At 42.9% G+C, this 14,794-nt stretch overlaps 1 protein-coding gene across 2 annotated transcripts in view; it reads left to right on the forward strand.

Moving 5' to 3' along the window:
- Positions 1-14,794, forward strand: part of FRMD4B (FERM domain containing 4B) — a 187,547-nt gene that overhangs the window by 98,883 nt on the left and 73,870 nt on the right. For both annotated transcript variants that reach the window (XM_069736520.1, XM_069736519.1), the window contains exon 5: positions 9,685-9,769. In XM_069736520.1, coding sequence (XP_069592621.1) covers positions 9,685-9,769 — 85 coding nt within the window. The remainder of the gene's footprint in view (positions 1-9,684; positions 9,770-14,794) is intronic.

Consider the following 14,794-nt stretch of genomic DNA (forward strand, 5'->3'; position numbering starts at 1 on the left):
ACCATCCAAAAATTTGCTGTGGGTCCCTGCACTTCTTATGGCAGCCATAGATTTCTCTGGTGCAGTCACTGTGTACATACATTACATTACTGATCCTGAGTTACATCCTGTATTATACTCCAGAGCTGCACTCACTATTCTGCTGGTGCAGTCACTGTGTACATACATTACATTACTGATCCTGAGTTACATCCTGTATTATACTCCAGAGCTGCACTCACTATTCTGCTGGTGCAATCACTGTGTACACACATTACATTACTGATCCTGAGTTACATCCTGTATTATACTCCAGAGCTGCACTCACTATTCTGCTGGTGCAGTCACTGTGTACATACATTACATTACTGATCCTGAGTTACATCCTGTATTATACCCCAGAGCTGCACTCACTATTCTGCTGGTGCAGTCACTGTGTACATACATTACATTACTGATCCTGAGTTACATCCTGTATTATACTCCAGAGCTGCACTCACTATTCTGCTGGTGCAATCACTGTGTACACACATTACATTACTGATCCTGAGTTACATCCTGTATTATACTCCAGAGCTGCACTCACTATTCTGCTGGTGCAGTCACTGTGTACATACATTACATTACTGATCCTGAGTTACATCCTGTATTATACCCCAGAGCTGCACTCACTATTCTGCTGGTGCAGTCACTGTATACATACATTACATTACTGATCCTGAGCTACATCCTGTATTATACCCCAGAGCTGCACTCACTATTCTGCTGGTGCAGTCACTGTGTATATACATTACATTACTGATCCTGAGTTACCTCCTGTATTATACCCAGAGCTGCACTCACTATTCTGCTGGTGCAGTCACTGTGTACATACATTACATTACTGATCCTGAGTTACATCCTGTATTATACCCCAGAGCTGCACTCACTATTCTGCTGGTGCAGTCACTGTGTACATACATTACATTACTGATCCTGAGATACATCCTGTATTATACTCCAGAGCTGCACTCACTATTCTGCTGGTGCAGTCACTGTGTACATACATTACATTACTGATCCTGAGTTACATCCTGTATTATACCCCAGAGCTGCACTCACTATTCTGCTGGTGCAGTCACTGTGTGCATACATTACATTACTGATCCTGAGTTACATCCTGTATTATACTCCAGAGCTGCACTCACTATTCTGCTGGTGCAGTCACTGTGTACATACATTACATTACTGATCCTGAGTTACCTCCTGTATTATACCCAGAGCTGCACTCACTATTCTGCTGGTGCAGTCACTGTGTACATACATTACATTACTGATCCTGAGTTACATCCTGTATTATACCCCAGAGCTGCACTCACTATTCTGCTGGTGCAGTCACTGTGTACATACATTACATTACTGATCCTGAGATACATCCTGTATTATACTCCAGAGCTGCACTCACTATTCTGCTGGTGCAGTCACTGTGTACATACATTACATTACTGATCCTGAGTTACATCCTGTATTATACCCCAGAGCTGCACTCACTATTCTGCTGGTGCAGTCACTGTGTACATACATTACATTACTGATCCTGAGTTACATCCTGTATTATACTCCAGAGCTGCACTCACTATTCTGCTGGTGTAATTATGTATTTGTAGAAATAGAGCGGACAATGAATCACTGTGGTGGGTTTCCCAGGTGAAAGAAGATGGCACACAAAGGTGCAATTTAAAACTATTGGACACAAAGCAACGTCTACAGCTGGGTTTTATTGAAGATCGTTATTTTTCTATATATACAATAAAGCGAGTAAATAATTAAAACATTTTTCAAAATATAAAAAAAAATCCCAATCTGAAAATATATAAAAAAGTTTATTTAGTATCACTGCACCCATTAAATCTTCACGCTTTATCAAAATATAAATTTAGTTAACCGTACTATAAAAACCGTAAAGAAAAATAATTGAAACAAAAGAATTGCCATTTATTGGTCGCAAACATAAAAATTATAAACCACAAAAACAATAAAAACGATAAAAAGGAATAAAATATCCTATGTACTTTACAATGGTACCAATAAAAATTACAGATCACCTTGCAAAAAACAAGCGCAGCTCCTTCGATGGAAAAATAAAAAAAAAGACAATGGCAACACCAACCAAAATTTTTTTTTTTTTTTTTAAAGAAAAAGTTCAGAATTACTTTAAAAGCAGTAAAATAAAAAAAAAAATGTAAAAAAAAACTATACAAAAAAATAAATAACATTTTTCACTTTTTATTTTTTCCCGTTTTTCAGTGCATCATATGGTTCCATTCAAAACAATTTGTTCCGGAAAAGAATTAAAACTCTTCTCGATGGAAAAAAAATAAAAAAAATATGGCTTTTGGAAGAATAGGAGGAAAAAACAAAAGCGAAAGGAAAAAATGACGGTGAAAGGGTTGAGAAACAAAGAAATAAGGGTAATAATCCATTGTTGGGGAAATATCTGCAGCCGTTCGGTAGCCTCCAGAACAATATGGCGGAAGTTACAGTGGGGCGTGACAGCAAACTCCACATCCCATAATGATGATACATTTTACCATAGAACGTCCGATTACAATGGCGTCACGTGGACTGGAGTAATCTTATCTGGCCGCACCACGCGGTGCTAATATTAGTAATTACACTTCAATTACAACGTACGTAAAGAAAAAAAATGGAAGCGGATGCCGTAATCTGCCGCACAGGAGCGCAGCTCTTGTCACTAAACGAAGGAACCCACTTATCTCTGCAGAACACCAGTTCAGCGCTGTCAGTTCCGCCAGTGACAACACACTTGGGAGCCGTCCGCTGCCGCCAAGCACCAGAGTCGCTCTCCTAATTGTATCCCTTAGGTATAACGTCCGCACGCTCCGTGATGATAATATTTAAATGCCGATCGAATCTCGCGGAATAAAAATATTGTATTTTCTTTGTGGCTTATAATAATGAAAAAGGAAAAGGGGGTTTGAAAAATATATATAAAAAAATCACATCCTTCAAGAGAACGGTGAAATATTCTCAGTGCGGAGTTATGATCGTATTAATTCTTTTTCATATTCTATTTTGGATATTTTTTTTTAATAAATTTCATATTTTTACAGATTTTTGTATTACATATTTTTTTTTATAATAAAGTTTTAGCATTTGTTTTATATTTTGTACTATTCGTATTAAAAAAATTGCAATTCTTATACTATCCACGGGGGCTATTTTAGAATCTTAACTTCCTGTTGGTTAAGGAAGAGTTTGCAGCAGACTCATTATCTTCAGAGGCAGGATTGCAAAGATTGATTACACCTCCAGAACCCAGGATTCACCTGTCACAATTCCTCCTCTGTGTGGTGAGTGGCGGTTCAGCCATACAATCTAGGACTTGGGCATGCTGAGCTGTCAGTGTGGTGGGTCACGGTCCGCTTCCCCAATCACTGCCGGGGCGTGCTGGGCTTCCTACAGGTGTCTCCTATTCGGAATGATTCCCAGGCTACTTAGCTGGCTGACTGACTCTTATATCTGCCAGTTGTAGCTCGGCCCAGTTGGTGAGTGTTTGCTCTGTGCTTTGAGTTCTAATATCTTGATCTCTGTTGACCAACCTTGGATTTGCCTTTAACCATCCGTTTGCCTAGCCCCTTTTTTTGTGATCCGCTACCTTTTTGGAGTTCTGATCCCGGACTGTAAACTGACTACGCCTTTGTCTCACCCCTCTGTTTATGACTCCCTGACTTCCCCACCTCACTGCATGTCCATAATTAGTGACTAGAGTCACATCACCGGTCACAATAGACTTTCCTTTCACATTGACCTTTTCACACTCTCATTAGATGCTTCAATTCAAAAGATAGGGATGGACTCTGTTCATTGTGGCTAATGTTCATGTGCATTTTCTGAAAACTACAGCAAGGTAGAGTTTTAAAAAAAGTCCCAGTGGCCGGTGTGAAAATTGCAAGATTTTTAATTTTTATATTTAATACAGATGGTGATCATAAAAAAACCACATTGTCAATATTTAAAAAAATATGTTTCTCACAAAAACCTAATTCAAACAATAAAGTCGTTTTCTGATGATACATTTCCTTTCAATTAAAAAGGACCATTAACAGTAAGTGGTAAATGTATGATCGGTGGTGGCTCGACTGATGGGACCTCAAGAGCATGCGTGATCACCTCTCCATTCACTTCAATGAATCTATTGGAACAGTAGTGAGCATGCATGACCACAGTTCCCATAGTGAGTAAATGGAGCGGCGGTCACACATGTGCCTGAGTCCCTCGTGATCATTGCAGGTCCCAGCATTCGAACACCCATCAATCAAACATTTATCAATTTACGATTAATGTTGTTGGCGGGTTATCCTCCTTAAAGGGATTGCCTAAGGGAAAACACGTTAACGACTATCCACAGAAGGTAGCGGCTGTGCGTATGCTCAACCCTGCTGTTGTCTTCGGTCTGGGGAGACCTATTTTGAACTTTGGTATTTTTGGGGGTGTTCAAGATGCGGTTCTGAAACTCGTGGTTGATTGACTTAAATGAGGATGGGTCGGTCGGCCACGGGGTTTCAGAGCCGCATCTTGAATATTTTAAAGAATATTGAAATTCAAGGTCGGTCGTTTTTGACCGAAGACAACAGCAGGGTCAAACACTTCATTTATTCCCTATGGGTAGGGATGAACAGACACGTGGAAGTTTGGATTTGTGGGGTTCGACCAAACTTTAGTCCAAAGTTCGGTTCTGGTACCCAAATTTGAACCTGCACCCAAACCCCATAGAAATCAATGGGGACCTGAACTTTGGAGCTGGAAAATCTCTCCTTCTCCTCCTCGAACTGTAGAATGGATTTCCAGGAGAAGTCCATGTTCGGAGTTCAGCCCCGTGTCTGGTACGAACCCCAAACTTTACAGTTCTGGTTTGCTTATCTCTACCTATGGGGCTACTACTGAACGCTTGACTTTTTTTGGCAGCCCCCATAGACAATGAATGGAGCAGTGGTCAGGCATCTGACCTGGGACAAAAATACCGTATTCTATAGATCAGTGGTCGGAAAGTTATCACCTATATGGAATAACTTGTTTTCCCGTGAAGTTCCCCTTTAAGTCCTTAAATTGTCCTATCTGGTGCGAGACACATGGGAGCGTGCGGAGTAACTCACCTGAATATTTCCTGCAGCTCTGATTCTCTGTGACTCAATAAATTGATAAAAGTAGAAGTTTTTATTTATTTGTTTTTATGTGAAAGTGAAATGTTTATCTGAGAATTTCGTAAAATTTTAGCAACATCTTTATTGGGCGCTGTATAAGGAAGTTGGTGTAAACAGCTTGTACAAGCAGATACAATGGATCCAAATTGTCAGGAAGCAGACTGCCAGAAGCTTGTAATGCAATGTGTGTAGGTCTAATAAAACTGCACCTATACCCATCGTATGTAGAATTTCTAAGTATAACTTTATTTTTATCTATTTTTTTTATATATACAAAGCACCAAATCCTCTACATAGGCATAGAAAATATTCTGGCTGCCTGCATCACCACTAGAGGGAGCTTTTCTGGATACAGTCTTATTATTCAGTGTATAAGGAAGCTCCCTCTAGTGGCGGCTGCGGGCAGTTATTTTTTAGAGTGTGTCTGTCCTGTTACACAAAACCAAAGCATACTGTAGTCTTGCCCTCATCCCCCTCACAAAATGGTAAAACTGCATTTGTTGCACATACCATTCCAATATGTCCCTATTGTCATGTTTTAGAACTTACTCTCCATACTTTTTGAATGGATATTTCCTCTTTGTCAGCATTCTGCCAGCATGATAGGTGCTGGAACTTGATTTCTCTTACTTCCCAGAATGCATTGTTCCTGCCATAATCCAACCGGTTGCCTGGCCTGAACTGAAAACGTGCCTCTCTATTCTGTCTTTATGCAGTTTTACAGACAGGAGAAAAGAAGTAAAGTGACAAAGACTCGCCCCATTTTCAGTAGAGAAACAAAGACCCGTCCTTCACTTCCTGTAGATAGTCAAAGACCTGCCCGATTTCCTTTAGAGCGAATAAGTTCTGCCCTACTTCCTGTAGAGACACAGACTGCCCCATTTCCTGAAAAGTGATGAAGACCTGTTCCTACTTCCTGTAGAAAAAGAGACAAAGACCCACCCCACTTCCTGTAGAGGGACAAATCCCCACCCCACTTCCTGTAGAAAAAGAGACAAAGACCCACCCCACTTCCTGTAGAGGGACAAATCCCCACCCCACTTCCTGTAGAGATACAAAGACCTACCCCACTTCCTGTAGAGGGACAAATCCCCACCCCACTTCCTGTAGAGGGACAAATCCCCACCCCACTTCCTGTAGAGGGACAAATCCCCACCCCACTTCCTGTAGAGATACAAAGACCTACCCCACTTCCTGTAGAGGGACAAATCCCCACCCCACTTCCTGTAGAGATACAAAGACCTACCCCACTTCCTGTAGAGGGACAAATCCCCACCCCACTTCCTGTAGAGGGACAAATCCCCACCCCACTTCCTGTAGAGGGACAAATCTCCACCCCACTTCCTGTAGTGGAACAAAGACCCATCCCTACTTCCTATAGAGGGACAAAGACCCACCTCACTTCTTGTAGAGGAACAAAGACCCATCCCTACTTCCTGTAGAGGAACAAAGACCCACCCCTGCTTCCTGTAAAAGGACAAAGACCCACCCCTCTTCCTGTAGCAGTACTAAGGCTCACTTCCTGTACAGGGACAAAGACCCACCTCCACTTCCTGTAGAGGGACAAATCTCCACCCCACTTCCTGTAGAGGGACAAATCCCCACCCCACTTCCTGTAAAAAGACAAAGACCCACCCCTCTTCCTGTAGCGGTACTAAGACCCACCTCACTTCCTGTACAGGGACAAAGACCAACCTCCACTTCCTGTAGAGGGACAAATCCCCACCCCACTTCCTGTAGAGGGACAAATCCCCACCCCACTTCCTGTAGAGGGACAAAGACCCACCCCACTTCCTGTAGAGGGACAAAGACCCTCCTCACTTCCTGTAGGGGGACAAAGACCCATCCCTACTTCCCGTAGAGGGACAAAGACCCACCCCACTTCCTGTACAGAGACAAATCCCCACCCCACTTCCTGATCATGATTTGAACACCCAGTGATCAGCTGCCATCTCTGGAGGATAATAACATAGAGTGTTTATTTACTCTACAGTGCCCCCAGAGGAGAAATAAAGCATTACACACTGCTTGTTCAAATCAGTAGATGTGCTATGTCCTGTGGAGTGTAAGAAGCTTTTTTATTATAAGTCATCACTCGGAATAAAATGCTTAAGAGCAATTTACTCTTCCTTTCCTTTTCCTTCTTCCTTTTTCTTCTTTGTACAAAACAATGTCAGACAGTAACTTCCATTTCCCATCAGAGATTTCTACGTTTCTTATTCTTATTCGGTTTCCTGTGCATCATTGCTGTAACATGGGAACACGGCAAGGCAGGAAGGAGCGCGGGGTGGTCAGGTCAGAGCTGCATCTCTGCAAACACAACAGGAACACAAACATGGAGGTAACTGCACATCTGCACTAGATATCCCAAAATCAATCTTCTATATCCTATGGCCTTCGGGAAACTACAACTCCCAGCATGTCCTCAGGTTGGACATCACTGCGTGAAAGAGGAGCAATTCTTAGGCTCATTTATTTAAAGGGTTGCCCTCCATAATAACTTATCACCTATCCACAGGACAGGTAATAATCTGCTGATTAGTTTTTGAGTGGGAAGTCGTCAGCATTCTACCATCACTATTGGTGCTGGAACTTACTTTCCCTAACTTTCCAGCCTGCATTGTTTCTGACATTATCCATTGGCTTGCCTGTCCACGGTGACAAAAGTAATAATCTGCTGATTGCTTTTTGAGTGAGAAGTTCCTATTCATTAGCATTTTACCATCACTATAGGTCCCAGCATGCATTGCTTTTCCCAGCATGCATTTTCCATTGGATTGCCTGCCCTGAACTTTCTTCTCTGTTATGCCCTCTCTGATATGTCATATTCACCTTGACAGAATGGAGAAGAGAAGCAGAGTGAGAATGTGCTGATTGCTTTTTGAGTGGGCAGTTCCTCCTTATCAGCATTCTACCATCACTATAGGTGCGAGAACTTACTTCCTCTAACTCCCTGTCATTTTGCTGTTAAAGGATCTTTGATTCACTGCATATTTAACTTTGATGTGGTCTGTGGTCATAAATCAGCGGAGAGGAGCAGATAAAAGAAAACGCTCCCATTATACTGTCACAACCAGTATACTGATGGATTACCAGTTAACTCATTCTGCAACCAGTGCAGCACTGAGGCCGTAGAAGGCAAATGGTGCAAAACGTTTAATGAAACCCAATTACAAAAATGTACTAGATATAAAACATGGCATGGATAGCATCATCCATTGGACTGATATTACATTGGAGGCATTACAATAGCCTTATGGTGATATAAGTGAATGCATTATGTTTGTTTCTTTGCTACGACGCAGAAAATATATCTCCCATAAACATCAGATCAATGAAAATATTCATCACTGACCGCTGGCTCCAAAAAGTCAGTGCTTTGATCGATCAGTGGAAGCTCTTGCCTTGGAAGTGGACGTCTCTGCCTCTGAATAAACGAATCTTTGATCGATCAGTAGGAGCTCTTGCTTTGGAAGTGGACGTCTCTGCCTCTGAATAAACGAATCAGAGTCTTGGTGGCTGGTTCTCAGAGCAGATCTTCTGTTGTAATTACATGGTCACTGCAGGAGGATCCTACTTCAATGGCTGAAGTGTCTGCTGTTTCTCACTTCCCCAGTTCTAATTAATCCCATATGTTCAATGTGAGGGTGATATGTCTCTTCTCCGGAGATGTCTTTATGGATTTTAATTTTTCGGTATGACACAGGGATATTTCATATTCCTTACACATCTATACAGCAGACTACAGACTTTCATACTTGCCGGTCTTTCGTCTATTCATTCAATCACGTCCTTCATTTATTCCATTGGATGAGATGAATGAATAAATCCTGAGTTCTGAAATTTTGCTTTAGTGTCGTATTGAGCCCGGAGGAATCTTCATGTTTACTTTGGAAAGCTCTGCCTTCTGCAAGACCTAATGATGAAGCATTTGTTAATTCTTGGTACTGCAGTCACAGCATTGCCCAATGTTTTACTATACACAAAGGTTACGGTACTCCTACATCTTCTCTCACTGTTCTGAAATTGCATTGGCCCTTTAAATATTTAAAGGGCCAGTAACTCAGTAATTCAAAATACGCAGATCTTTTATAAATCTGAGAATCCTGTACTAATCAGTAAAGTGTCCATAATGGATGTCACCAAGCTTCAAAGTATGCAAATTAACTTTCCTTAAGAAGAAAGAAAACTATCTCTCTAGGTTTCTAGAATTCTGGAATTAAGTTTTCGTTCTTCTAGGGGAGAGCGATTTGCATTTATATCTTAGGTCACACAGACAGTCAAGCTAAAGAAGCAAGAATACAGAGACTTGGAAAGTGCTCTGTCACTCCCAAAGCACTTAATCCTCATTTGCATATGAATTAAAATGCTATTTACTCAGGAATGCAGCAACAGATAGAAGACATAAAGGTGTCCATAGATTTTTTTTGGGGTTAATTATATTGAAATATTCTCTTTAATACATTTTTTACATGAATTAACTCTTTCTTTTTCCTTCTAGGTTCTACATTGAAAGTATAACATTTCTGAAAGAAATCACAACGGTGGAATTGTTTTTCCTTAATGCAAAAGCCTGTGTATTCAAGGTAATGAACCTATAATGAGAATAACAAAGTATATTGCAGAAATCCTTAATAAATAGGACACGGTGAGGGCTGGTAGGAAGGGCATAAGGCACTGCGCTTACCTCGGATGGGTGTGCATATACCAGGCACAGCATACACAGACACAAGAAATCAGCTGCAGCGGTGCCAGGTGATAGTCCGGTCCAGGAACCACCGTGGATCAAAAATTAAAGTAAAATACAAAAGGATAACATAGCATACGACTGAATATAGGAATAATAAGGTAAAGCTATAATGTTATAGAAAAAACAGGGATGTGTGCTGGGACTTGTAGTGCCAATATAAGCGGACATGGGGATCGGGATGCTGAATAGTAAAAAAAAACTATTTTATGTGATCAAAAGTAATATCGATTGGAGAGGAAAAAGAAAAGACTGGATAGTTAAAACGAATGTGCAAAGCTAAAATGCTGGGAGTTGTAGTACTACATTCACAAACTTATCAGAAACAAACAGCAAAAGCAGAGACTGATAAAAATAATAGTGTAGTATTAAAATGTAATGCAATGCACCGTTGGTAATGGATAAAATGGAATAATAAAATAGAACCATTTACAGCAATTGCTGGAACTTGTAGTGCTGCACCAAGGGACAAAAATATCAATCACTAAAATGTGGCCCAATAGGAAAGATGATATGCCAAGATACACTGTGCTGGAGGAAGAGCCGAGATACACTGTGCTGGAGGAAGTGCTGAGATACACTGTGCTGGAGAAAAGGCCGAGATACACTGTGCTGGAGAAAATGCCGCGATACACTGTGCTGGAGGAAGTGCCGAGATACACTGTGCTGGGGAAGTGCTGAGATACACTGCTGAGGAAGTGCCGAGATACACTGTGCTGGAGGGAGTGCTGAGATATACTGTGCTGGAGGAAGAGCCGAGATACACTGTGCCGGAGGAAGAGCCGAGATACACTGTGTTGGAGGAAGTGCCGAGATACACTGTGTTGGAGGAAGTGCCAAGATACACTGTGCTGGGGAAGTGCTAAGATACACTGCTGAGGAAGTGCCGAGATACACTGTGCTGGAGGGAGTGCTGAGATATACTGTGCTGGAGGAAGAGCCGAGATACACTGTGCTGGAGGAAGTGCCAAGATACACTGTGCTGGGGAAGTGCTAAGATACACTGCTGAGGAAGTGCTGAGATACACTGTGCTGGAGGAAGTGCTGAGATACACTGTGCTGGAGGAAGAGCCGAGATACACTGTGCTGGAGGAAGTGCTGAGATACACTGTGCTGGAGGAAGTGCCGAGATACACTGTGCTGGAGGAAGGGCCGAGATACACTGTGTTGGAGGAAGTGCCGAGATATACTGTGCTGGAGGGAGTGCCAAGATACACTGCTGAGGAAGTGCTGAGATACACTGTGCTGGAGGAAGTGCTGAGATACACTGTGCTGGAGGAAGAGCCGAGATACACTGTGCCAGAGGAAATGCTGCGTACACTGACGTTTATTGAAAACGCTGCACAGAAAAGCAGTGGTGTCACACCATTGTCCTAGAGTGACGCCTGTCATGCCTACCGCTATAGGGTGATGGCAACCTACACTTGGGGGAGCTTGTATTGCCTCAATCCCTTTACATTGGGTAATATGTACACATGTATGCATTGAGCTCCCCCTTGTGGTGGCTCAGGAAGAAAAAAATCTATTCTTTCGTTGTATGGCAGTGACTGAAAGCAATATGGAGAACTTTTCTGAAACTAGGGAGATTTGTACTTTTTTTTATAGAGCGCAGGACTGGCACTGATAGTGGGGTAAAGGTTATAATACTGTTAATGGGGCACTTGGCTTGTTGGGAATGTACTATATTTAACAAGGAAAGGCTCAGAGACTTGTATTTACATCATAATCAATATGAGTAGGCACAACACAACTCACAATTATATAACTTATTATACAACTTGCATAATATCAGGACACTATAAACAGTGAGAACAATGTAAACTGTGAGCGCAGTCTGCAGAGGAATGAGACTGTGCCCCTACATGTTATGGCAGCGTTTATCCTCAGATTCGCCCGCATCATGTGTAATATTCCAGTATGTGTTTTATGGAGGATAAGCATCGGGTCAAATGAGCAAAACAAAAATTGGGGGGTGGAGGGGCAGTTCTAATTAATTCTAATTCCAAGTTAAACTTTTCATGTAAAGGTGAAATTTATGTTTCCTGCACTTTCAGGCCATTTGATTTCATTTGATAGATAATACAATAAATACATGATCTGTAAATCACTCTATTTATACATTATGTTGTTTAATTCTCAAAAAAATCCCTTCAAAGAGCAGAAAGCTAAGTTGCTGTAAGGGTACCGTCACACTATACCATTTCGATCGCTACGACGGTACGATTCGTGACGTTCCAGCGATATCGTTACGATATCGCTGTGTCTGACACGCAGCAGCGATCAGGGATCCTGCTGAGAATCGTACGTCGTAGCAGATCGTATGGAACTTTCTTTCATCGCTGGATCTCCCGCTGTCATCGCTAGATCGGTGTGTGTGACACCGATCTAGCGATCTAGCGATGCGATCCAGCGATGCGTTCGCTTGTAACCAGGGTAAACATCGGGTAACTAAGCGCAGGACCGCGCTTAGTTACCCGATGTTTACCCTGGTTACAAGCGTTAAACTAAAAAAAAACAAACAGCACATACTTACATTCTGGTGTCCGTCAGGTCCCTTGCCGTCTGCTTCCCGCACTGTGACTGCCGGCCGTAAAGTGAAAGCAGAGCACAGCGGCTGTGTTTTCACTTTCACTTTACGGCCGGCAGTCACTGAGTGCGGGAACCAGACTTCAAGGGACCTGACGGACACCAGAATGTAAGTATGTGCTGTTTGTTTTTTTTTAGTTTAACGCTTGTAACCAGGGTAAACATCGGGTAACTAAGCGCGGTCCTGCGCTTAGTTACCCGATGTTTACCCTGGTTACCCAGGGACCTCGGCATCGTTGGTCGCTGGAGAGCTGTCTGTGTGACAGCTCCCCAGCGACCACACTACGATTTACCTACGATCACGGCCAGGTCATATCGCTGGTCGTGATCGTAGGTAAATCGTATAGTGTGACGGTACCCTTGGTCGCTGTCTAATGCCTGTTGTCAGGTACAATCTGCTATCAGCAGAGACACTAAGACAGATTACAGTAAGTGGGTAAGCGGGCCTTTATTGTTCTACAGGAAGTGGGTAAGGTCTTTATCTCTCTACAGGAAGTGGGGGTGGGTCTTTATCGCTCTACAGGAAGTGGGGGTGGGTCTTTATTGCTCTACAGGAAGTGGGGGTGGGTCTTTATCGCTCTACAGGAAGTGGGGGTGGGTCTTTATCGCTCTACAGAAAGTGGGGCAGGTTCTTATCTCTCTACAGGAAGTGGGGGTGGGTCTTTATCGCTCTACAGAAAGTGGGTAAGGTCTTTATCTCTACAGGAAGTGGGGGTGGGTCCTTATCTCTACAGGAAGTGGGGGTGGGTCTTTATCGCTCTACAGGAAGTGGGTCAGGTCTTTATCTCTTTACAGGAAGTGGGGGTGGGTCTTTATCTCTCTACAGGAAGCGGGGGTGGGTCTTTATCTCTACAGGAAGTGGGGGTGGGTCTTTATCGCTCTACAGGAAGTGGGGGTGGGTCTTTATCGCTCTACAGGAAGTGGGGAAGATCTTTACATCTCGACAGGAAGTAGGGCGGGTTCTTATTCCTCTAGAGGAAGTGGGAGCAGATCTTTATCTCTCTACAAGGAGTGTTGAAGATCTTTATATCACTACTGGGTGTAGGGTGGGTTCTTATCTCTACAGGAAGTGGTGGCAGGTTCACATCTGGGGGCGTGTCTTTATCTCTATACAGGAAGTGGGGCAGGTTTTATCTTTCTAGAGGATGTGGGATGGGTCTTTATTTCTCTATAGGGAGTGGGGGCACATTCATATCTGGGGATGGGTCTTTATCTATATGTAGGAAGTGGGGCGGGTTCTATCTTTCTACAAGAAGAGGGGGTGGGTCTTTATTTCTCTACAGAAAGTGGGGGCAGGTCTTTATCTCTCTACAGGAAGTGGGGCAGGTCTTTGTCTATCTACAGGAAGTGGGGCGGATCTTTACCTCTCTACCGGAAGAGGGGGCAGGTCTTCATCTCTCTACAGGAAGTGGGGACGGGCCTCTATTCCTCTACAGGAAGTGGGGTGGGTCTTTACCTCTCTACTGTAAGTGGGGCAGGTCATTATTTCTCTACAGGAAGTGGGGCAGGTTTTTGCCTCTCTACAGAAAGTTAGGGTAGATCTTTGTTTATCTGCTGCTCCACTTTTGTCTGCACACCTCACAGAGGCATAATGGAGAGTCGGGCTTTTAGTTTTGGGCAGGTGAAGAAGAGGACATTCTAGCACTTATAGTGTTGGAAAAATGCTGATGAAGAGGAACTCCCCACTCAAAATGACAAATTCCAGAGCAAGACCATCAGGACAGTTGCTGGGAATATTAGACTAAGTTCATGAAAAGCATTTTTATCTTGATGTAGAGGATGTGGGGGAAGTAAGACCATGGTTTTCTACAGGTTTTGTTATAAGTTCCAGCACCTATAGTACTGGTAGAATGATAATGAAAAGAAACCACTCAGTCAAAGAAAAGGAATGGCAAGCTGTAGAGCGTTGGAATCTGAACAGTTCCTGGACATATCTGGCCCAGACGTCACCGCTCTGCTGTCCAGAATCCCAGAGTGTCTATCAGCCATATCCTCCTTCTTCTCCTCTCGCTTCCTCAAACTCAATGTGGACAAATCTGAACTCATCATCTTTCCTCCATCCCACAAATCTTCCTTACTTGACCTATCTATCACAGTCAATGACATCATGCTTTCCCCTGTACCCGAAGTCCGCTGCCTCGGAGTAACCTTCGACTCTGCCCTGTCCTTCAAACCACACATCCAAGCTCTTTCCACCTCCTGTCGCCTCCAGCTCAAAATATCTCCAGGATCCGTCCTTTCCTCAACCCCCAATCTACTAAAATGCTTGTGCACGCCC

Source organism: Ranitomeya imitator, chromosome 8 (assembly GCF_032444005.1).
Source record: "Ranitomeya imitator isolate aRanImi1 chromosome 8, aRanImi1.pri, whole genome shotgun sequence".
NCBI lineage: Eukaryota > Metazoa > Chordata > Amphibia > Anura > Dendrobatidae > Ranitomeya > Ranitomeya imitator.